The sequence below is a fragment of the Coenobita brevimanus genome, chromosome 100 (assembly GCF_032717465.1).
Source record: "Coenobita brevimanus isolate Jiangsu-jjx chromosome 100, ASM3271746v2, whole genome shotgun sequence".
Classification (NCBI taxonomy): Eukaryota; Metazoa; Arthropoda; class Malacostraca; order Decapoda; family Coenobitidae; genus Coenobita; species Coenobita brevimanus.
In genome coordinates this window covers 56,869,679-56,879,678 of record NC_137053.1, presented here as the reverse complement: position 1 = coordinate 56,879,678, position 10,000 = coordinate 56,869,679, and the positions used below count along the sequence as shown (strand labels likewise).

The 10,000-nt window shown below is 44.0% G+C and overlaps 1 protein-coding gene across 1 annotated transcript in view; it reads left to right on the top strand.

The window, feature by feature from the left end:
- The window catches only part of stj (voltage-dependent calcium channel subunit straightjacket), a 504,277-nt gene that overhangs the window by 245,320 nt on the left and 248,957 nt on the right, over positions 1–10,000 (top strand). Inside the window, exon 4 of the mRNA XM_080284182.1 lies at positions 6,902–7,148. Within this exon, the coding sequence (XP_080140308.1) occupies positions 6,902–7,148 (247 nt within the window). The remainder of the gene's footprint in view (positions 1–6,901; positions 7,149–10,000) is intronic.

Below are 10,000 nucleotides of genomic sequence, written 5' to 3'. Positions count from 1 at the left end.
TAAACATCCTTTTTACCACCCCCTAGTGCTGAAGAGTGATGCCTTCATGTGGCTGCACTGATATAAACAGGGGACTCCACTGCCTGGTTATACAAACGTCCCTTATCTTCTTTCCTATCCTCTGACAGGAGGATGGTGGACTGCAGGAGGGCAGCTAAAGCCAGCAGTTCACCGTGTTCACGTCTAGTTGAGCGTGGGGTTGCAACTGTTACTACTACTACTATTACTACCACACCATCTCTTCCACATCCAGATCTCAAAGAACACACTAGCTTGCTCTTTGATCGACATTGTTACTCATCAACATCTGTCACATTTTTTAGCCTACCCATCCTACTCAACTCACTTTCATTCCTCAGCGGTCTCATTAATTTCTCCTGCTTTCATTCTTGATTCTTGTGACTCATGCCATGCAAGTCTAACACGCATAAGTTTAAGTGACCGGTAATTCACTTTCATACAGTCCAGTACACTGCATCAATGCCTTCGTAGTCCCAGTCACTTTCCTTCGCTGAACCACTGCACTCTTCGCTTTCTTTCCACATTTGCCTCTCTCTCCTGTCACTGCAGCTGTGGGTCATCTGTCTCATCAGTCATCACTTTGTTCTTATATGCAGTACATTAACTTCTAGACCACAACATCTCTCGAAGACAGTCACAAAACTGTGAACCAGCCTGCAAAGATCTGTTCCCTGTTGGCAACGAACACAGCATCATTTTTATATATCATATCTGAATGATTCTATACCTCACCATTCAACCCTACTTCACTTCCATCTCTACAGCTCTTACTATGACTTTTAACATAACAACTATAGGTAAATAATTTGGAAAGATCAAACCTTAAAAATGGATAAAGAAGATAGAACGCAATATCCAGTTTCATGCTAAAAATATTGAGTTTCAGTAGCGAGATAGAGGAGTGGTGGTAAAAAAAAAAAAAAAAACTGCAGAGAAGTTAAACAATTTCCCTATCGATGTTGCTGGTGCTAAATTAAAAGATAAATTCAGAAGATAGAGAGGCAGAGTAAATAAATAATGAATGATAAAGGCTGCATATTAATATGGCCCGAGTCCCTAAACAACTTAGAAGGAAATAACGCTCTGGTGTCATATTTGTTCTTTTTCAGGTCGTGACTCACTGTACCCTGTTCCCTTTAACTAGGCGTAATCATGAATACTGAGCTCTAGCTTGAGATTGATACAAGAATATGGTGCTAGTCATGAAGAAATGCTATGGGAAGGATGTAAAGCTGTAACATTGTCTGCTTCTGCCACTGAGCTACACGAAAAAAGTAGCAAAAAAAACTGGAAGTATAATATAAATTCTGCGATTAGGTCACTCTCTGCTATAATATATTCATGTCTCTTGTTACACGCGTTAGAGTACTTCATGGTGTGTGCTCTTTTTCCTGCCAGTTTCGGCCGGAAGTTTCGTTGACTGGAAGGGTGGATGGAGGAAAGGGGAAGCTTAATTTTCTTTCTTATCCTTTTCTTAATCTTATAGTGCGGGCATAACTTTACACAGGAGCTTCCTAGTATGACCCAACCGGACCTCTGAAGTTATCCTCAGTTGTTATATTTTTCCTTCCCACCCTTACCCCACTCACCCCACTCCCTCCCGTTTTTTTCTTCCCCTCACCTTCTTCCCTTCACGTTTTCTTTTCCTCTTTCCGATCCTCCCATCCATCCTCCCTACCATATTCCCTTACCTCCCTCCCATTTTATCCGTCCCTTTCTTCCCCTTTCTTTTTCAGTCCTTTTCATCCTCCCTTACCTTTCTTTCTCCTTCGCTTCCTTCCTTCCTCACCTTTCTTTCCCTTTCCTCCTTCCTCCCCCCCTTCCTTCTTTCACCCTCTCACTTTTGCATTTTCCGTCTCACCTTTCCATATCTTCTTTCCATTTTGTTTCTTCCTCTTATCCCTTCTTCCCTCCCTCCCTTCCTTCACCTCCTCCCTATTACTTTCTCCCTCTTATCCCTTCTTTCCTTCTTTCCATTCCTTTTCCCCCTTCTCTCTCTTCTTCCCTCCCTAACTTCCTTCAGTCCCTTCCTTCCCTTTTTCCCTCCCATCCTTCCTTCCCTTCATTTCCTGTCTTTCCTCCTCTTTTCCTACTTTCCTTCACCCCATCCCTTACCTTCACACCCTTCTTTCCCTTTTCTTCCTCCCTTTTTCCCTCTCCTTCCCTTCCTTCACTCCCTCTCTTCTCAACTCAGGTCAGGTTGGGTCTCTCTCTTGACGTCTTATCAGCAGAGGGAGGGAAAGAGGGAGGGGGGGAAGGTAGGAGAGAGAGAGAGAGAGAGAGAGAGAGAGAGAGAGAGAGAGAGAGAGAGAGAGAGAGAGAGAGAGAGGGAACATGTCTCCCCTCCTCCACTGAGAGAGACAAGTACGTTATCTTTTCACTCTCTCCTCCTTTAAGCATTACCGTACCTTCCCTCCCTTTCTCTCTCTCTCTCTCTCTCTCTCTCTCTCTCTCTCTCATTTTCTTTTTTAATTTTGCCTATGTGCGTATCTCCCTCTCCTGTTCATTTACCTCTCTCTCTCTCTCTCTCTTCTTCCACTTCCTCCTCTTCCTCCTCCTCCACTTCTCCTTGTCCTCCACCTCAGCATACTACCCTCTCCCCCTCTACCAACCCTCTAGTCTTTCCGTACTTCCCTACTTTCCTCTCCATTATTATTTCGCTTCCCACTAGTCCCACTACACAGCTCCCCCGTCACAACCCCGCATTCCACCTCCCCTCTCCCCACTATGCAGTTCCCTCACTACCATCCCACAACAATATCCCCCCTCCCTAGTTCTCATCCTCATCCCCCCTTCCGTCCCCTACATTACTAATTCACTCCCTCCCCCCTCCACTACATAATGCTCCCACCACAACCAAGTCCCCCGTTCCCACTCTCTCCCTTCTATACAGTTCCCTTTCTTTTGCCTTAACTTGGCCCAAATTTTCTCGTTTTTGCAGATCATTTCACGTAATTCAGTGGCAGAAAGAGACGGTGCTATGGCTCTATATTCTTTTAATAGCACTTCTTTTTTACTGGCACCATATTCTCAGATCAGCATTGAAGATGGAAAGATGATAATTTTAGGCCAAGTTAAAATAAAATAGAGCATAGTTGGTTTTTCTTTACTGACAGAACTGGTCCACTAGCACCAGCTGAATACCAAATTGTGGCTGCTTGAAATTCGATGAGTCTTAGATGCCTTCACGTGGTAGCACTGATATGGCCGGGCGATGGAGCTGCCTGGTGATACAAGGGCCCCTCAGCTTCCTCCCTATCCCATGTCAGCGGGATGGTGGATTGCAGAAGAAGGGTAGCTTAGTCCTGCAGTCTACTGGATTCAATGTCGTATGATCCAGGGGTTGAAATCACTACAAATTGCCACTATGATGCAAGAATGCGTTAAATCGGCACTCCAAACTGACTACGCTTGACCATCAAAGGGGCACCCCATCACAGACCTCATCCACTCACTTCTCCCTCTCTCGCAGCTATTCCATTCCCATATATTCCCTTTCTTTAAATTTTCTTCTTCCCTCTCCCTCTCCCATTTTCCCCTCATTTCCCAGTCCCAGTTTCCTCTCATCTCCCCCTCACCTTCCCCTCCCACTGCCACCTCCCATTTCCCTCTCATTTCCTTTTCTCAGTTCGCTCCCATCTCCAGCTCTCTTTTCTTTCTCCCCTATCCCATCCCATCCCATCTGTTTCCCTCTTTTACTCTCTCTCTCCTCTCCTCATTCTTTCCTCTTCTCCATTCCTCTTCCATCTTCCTTTCCTTTAGTCTCTTCTCTTCCCAGGCTTCTTCTTCTTTTTCCTTCTTCCCCTTCTCCTTCTTTTCCTCACTTTCCTCCTTCTCCTCCTCCTTCCTCTCCTCCTCCTCCTCCTTTCCCTAGCTTGAGTCCCCCTTCCCTCTTACCTATCTCACTTCCATCTGTTCTCTCCCTTTCCTTTCGTTTTTCCCCTCACTCGCTCCCCTCCATCTTCCCCTTCATTCCTCATCACCATTACCACCCTAAAACCTCGGGTGGTCGGGTTTGTAGCGTGTTTGCCTATCGATCATTCTGGCCAGGGGGTCGAATCCGGTAGTGGGCGGATATTTGAGTGGGTGTAGCAGTAAATTATCACATTTTTCTATGTATGTATGTATGTATGTATCTGTCTATCAATCTATATTCTACATCTATGATTTTGTCACCCTATGTTTTATCTATGTTTTCCTGTCTGTCTGTCTATCTATCTATCTATTTGCATGTATGTATGTATCTATCTATCTGTATGTCTATATTATCTATATAGCTATCTGTGTCGGTCCATCTGTATGTATGTCCGTCTATAACAATATGTCTGTCTATCTGTTTGTCTACTGATCTATCAATCTATCAATCAATTAATCTACCAACCTACCCAGTCAAGGCTGCCCAGAGGATGTAGCAGATCGCCTCACTCACAACCACTTCCAGTCCACAGGCATTCTTCCCTTGCACTTCAGATGTATTAGATTTATCAGACAGTCTCACCCACAAACACTCCCTCTCTATATGTACGTCTCACCAGGCACCTCAAACACCTCCTGCACCAAATTTAACCTAATCTAATCTCACTTAACCTAATCTCACTTAACCTAGCCATCTAACCTAATCTAATCTCAGCTAACCTAACCTAATCTAATCTCACCTAACCTATACTTACTCAGTGGCAAGAAGTGGTGCCCAGGATTTTATTGATCAGGGTTCCTATATGTTGAGATTTTAACTGATTTCTACGATAAGTCGTTCCTATACAGCTGACTATTATCCCAGACCATTTTACTGTTTTTATTCTGCGACTGAAGTATTAATTCTGATTTGATTATAAAGTATTTGGCAATTACGAGTGATGAAATTACATGTCTAATCGTTTATGTCTATCTACATATATCTACCTATCTGTCTGTCTGTCCATCTGTATCTATCTACAAAGAATCTTATGCACAACCTAGGCTGAGGAAAGTTTATGAATTGGGCTCAGTTGCCTTTTAGAGCCTATAGTTAAGACCCGGTTTTAGCTTCAATAGTTGAGCTGTCCATTCACGTCACAAATGTGCAACCCAGCCGTTGCAATGCATACATACATACATACATATATACATACCATAAACGGTAACCCCTTTCTCTTCTCAACATTGATTAAAAAACCGTGGCATCATAAGTGATCTAAACTCTTTTCCCTGTCACCTTCCACTTTTCCCCCTGAGTAATCCCTCCATTGCTTTTTCCCAAATATCAACCTACTTTCCACTTATTTCCCCAGCACTTAACACTTTCCCATTGCCCAAACCTCATTTCCATCTCTCCCCAACAATGAATCATGAACGTGTGAAAACGGGATTCACTGATTCTTAACTCTACCCATTCCTCCCTCGAAAAGTATTTATTTTTCTCCCGCGTTATCGAACTTCCTCACATTTTCCATTCTTTTCCCAAGCTCTAATCAACTAACCAATGAGTCAGGTAATTAACACCGGGTCATTCCATACAGAACATCATGAAGCTGGTAGAGAAGACGATCTGAATTTGCACTTCTCCCCTCCTCCAAAGTACCCTCCCATGTTTTCCTTCTCTCTCCTTCCCAAATATCCTCCCCCCCACCCCATCACGACGCCTCCCTTCACCCTTCCCTTCCTTCCATCAATTTCTTACTAGTCTTCCCCACTCTACTTCCCAACGCTAACCCTTCCTCATCACTTCCTCAGACGGACATGAATGAAATAGAACAGGCGTCATTGAATTTAAGAATCCCAGAAGTAACCTCGCATTTTTTCCTTTCCTCTCATACCTAAATTTTTCCCTATCTGGTCTCTTCCCCGATCTTCCCTGCATTGCCCCAGTTTCCTCCACTCTTGACTCCACTCCCTAACACTGGCTAGCCCCGTCTCTCCCCAGACAGCGCATCATGATCGTAGCAGAAATTTCTCCTTCAATCAGTCATTTATCCTCTTCACACTTCCTTCATCTATTCTGTTTCACTCTAAGAATATGCTATCGTTCCCAAATTTTACCCACTCCTCTCCATATCCCTCTCTTCATTCCACTAGTTTCCTGTCTCCTCATTCCTTACTGTCCAGCATTTACTCCTTTCCCGATCCCTTCCCCAAATTACATTATTGATGTAGTTTTTTAAAATCAGTAATCTAAACTCTTCCAGTCTTCATATCCCTCCTTCCTCTGTCCCAAAGTTACCTCGCATGATTTCTTTCGTTCATAGTCCCTAATATTCCCCCAGTCCACCACACTCCAGCACTACATACTCTCTATCTCTCCCTAAACAGCGCACCATGAACGCAACAGATGAGGCTCCTTGAATCACTTATCTAATCTCTTCACTCATTCTTCTGTTCCTTCTCTCTCTTCCCAGCCCAGTCTCAGGTACAAATCACTAGGTCAGTTGGTCAGTCACTTAGTCAGTACTAACCTTTTCCCACGTCTAACATGAACACAGCAGAAAAGGCTCAAAATTTAAAACTCTTTTCACTTCTTCATTCCTATTATTTCATCCGGCTTCACCTATCCACTCTCCAGTACTTAACCCTCTTCTCATTTCTCCCCAGGCATCGCATGGTGATCGTAGCACAAGCGGCTCCTTGATTCAGTAATCTAAACTTCCCATTTTCCTATCCCTTCTTTACCTCCCCCTTCTTTTCTTTGTCTCTCGTTTCTTAATTTCCCCTCAGTCCCCACTTTACTCCCCATCACTTGCCAGTTAGTCAATCAGTCAGTCAATCAACCAGTCATCTCTAAGTCTCTCCCAAACAGCGCATCATGAACGTGGCAGAAGGGGCGTCACTGGATTAATATACGGATCGATCACCCAGTCATTCAATCAATCAGTCAACACTAACTCTCTCCATCTCTCCCCAACAGCGCATCATGAACGTGGCCGAGGAGGCGTCGCTGGACCAATACAAGGAGAACGAGGACGTCAGCTACTACAACGCCAAGCGCCTCAACAAGTACTACCCACCCTCCGACCCCGACGACCCCAACCACGTCCCCAAGCTGCTGGAGGGTTACCGGGAGCTGGATCTGGTGGAAAACTCCCACTTCGATAACCTCCCCGTCAACCTGAGTGTCTCGTCCGTCCACATACCCACCAATGTCTATGATGGAGGTGAGTGTTGATACGAGGATTTTGTAGTTATGTGTATGTCTTCCTCTCTTTTTATTTAGTGGACAGCTGGTGATGATAACTGGGACTTCCTTAATTTCATCCATATCCCTCCCATTACAATGTCCTTGATGGATGTGATGTATTGGGTGGGAGAGAGAGACAGGTTAGATCTTGAATTCTTTATTTTCTCTAAAGTTTCGGGCAACACCGAACCCATCTTCAGAGAGAATGAACAAGAAATGATAGATCTGAGACATTTATACCCCTGGAAGTTCCCTCCCCCTCCTCATGTCGCAGCCTGAATGGCTACCTCTAGGGAATTTCCGTCGTCGTACTCCATCCCTGATTGCGACATTAGTGCTATCCTTGATGTATACCTACGTAGGCTGAAAAATCCCTCCATATGCTTTGTTACATTTTATACACATGTAAGCTGCTTCCAATAAAAGGTCTACCGAAAGCACACAAGGGAGGCATGCCAAATAGGCCAATAACAAGCTAGCTAAGAGGCTAGCCATGCGGCGAGGCCCCTCTCTAACTCCCGGGTACTATAAGTGGTGAGCATCGAAGAAATTCAAAGGATTTAATCGAAAAGTTCAAAGACGTGAACTTAAGCAATAAGCATATGGCAAGCTTCGACGTAGTCACTCTTGACCAATGTACCGACGGAGGGGGCTATGCCGACGTAGTCACTCTTCACCAATGTACCAACAGAGGGGGCTATGCAGGCAGTAGGAGGGACAGTTGACATCATCGAAGATGCACGAGCTACCATTACCAAGATCTGACTACATCGAACCAATATCACTGTGATAAATAGGAGAGGAATATGGGCAACACCAGGGACAAGCCATGGGCTCGCCTCTTATTACCGTCATGGCTTGTCTATACATAGAAGAATTAGAGGCTGACTATTATAGGTGAATCATAGGTAGGAGTGCAGCTTGGTACAGATATGTGGACGATGTCTTAGTAGTTGTGCATGAGGACACCAATAATCTAAATAAACTGAGAATGCTAAACAACGTGAATGATGGCATACAGTTCATAGTGGAAGAAGAGAAAGAGAAAATTTCCCATTCTTAGTTACTGTAACAAGAGGAACAGACGCTCTGTGTACGGTACAATAAACCAACCAACAGAGATGACTTTATCCACTATCTCTCTGCACACAACGAAAGGATCTAGTCTGGAGTTGTTATAGGACTTTTCCTAAGGGCGTATAGAATCTGCAGTAATAAATTCATGAAGGAAGAGATTAAATACATAACAGAAGCCTTTAAGAAACTTTGCTATTAGGCAGGCATGTTGTTAAAGCTAAAAAGGAAGGCAGTTGATATCATTAAAATGAAAAGAGATAATGCCAGTGTTAAATTAGACGATGGCAATACAAGATATGTATCTGTCTCCAGCTCTGCCAAAGCTTCAGCTATCAACAAGTACTTACAGAATGCAGGCCTTAGAATTGCAGTATCCTCAGGACGTAAGACAGGAGAAAGAGTTAAAACAAGAATGAAAGGAAGTAAAAACGAGAACAGTGCAATATACAGCATATCGTGCAGCGGATGCTCGAAAACGTACATAGGGGAAACAGGACACGGAATGGATACAAGGATAACAGAACACAAAGCAGATACATGGCGTCACAGAATATCTAATTCCCTAGTGTTGCACATAGATCAGCACAATCATCTGTCCAAGTAGGACGAACCTACCCTCACTGAGAAAGATCTGAATAAGCAAATGAGAAGAATGTTGGAAGCAGCTCACATATGTAAAAATGTAAACAACCACGGGGAGGGAGTTTTCACTCTATGTAGGTAAATAGCAAAGATAGCACTAATGTCGCAAGCAGGGGTGGGTCGGACGACTGAAGTTTCCTAGAAGCAGCCATTCAGGCTGCGACATGAGGAAGTGGTAGGAATTTCCAGGGGTATAAATGTATCAGATCTATCATTTCTTGTTTAATCTCTCTGAAGATGGGTTCTGTGTAGCCCGAAACGTTAGAGAGAATAAAGAATTCAAGCTCTGACCTTTGTGTCTCTTCCACCCAACACTTCCACTTGTCGCAATGGACCATCTACATGGATGTGGTTGTCGATGAGAGTTTCTTGCGGCGTATTTAGCCTTTATTTTTTATTTTCTTTTGTTCCTCTCTTTAATTTAGTACGAAGATGAGTATAAGTGATGATTTTTCCTAAATTTCATTCACCTTTTCACCAGATTATTAGTAGGATATACTTTCGTCATGTCCCTCATTAGTGGAGAATATAATGATGATGATGAGGTTAATCGGAAACTTAAAGGGTAGGAGGGAAGAAGGGTACGCACTCACGCACACACACACACACACACACACACACACACACACACACACACACACACACACACACACACACACACACACACACACACACACACACACACACATACACACGCACACTCACAAGCACACACACACACACACACACGCACACACACACACACACACACACACACACACACACACACACACACACACACACACACACACACACACACACACACACACATCCTTTTCCAAATCTTCCCTCCTCCTGCTCCTCCACATTCTTCTCTCGCCCTCCCTCTTCCTCTTCCGGTCTCTTTCTTCCTCTTCCATTCACCTCTGTTCTCTATGATCCTCTCTTTCTCTCTCTCTCTCATGCACCTTCTCTACATCTTCCTTCTCCTCTTTTCCTATTTCTTCTGTGTTCCAGCTCCCCTTTTTTTCTCCTTTCTACCTCCCTTTCTTCCTCTATGTTCTTCCTGTCATCTCCCCTAAGTCGTCTTTCTTCTCCTTTTATCTCCTTCCATTCTCCTCTTTCTTCCCT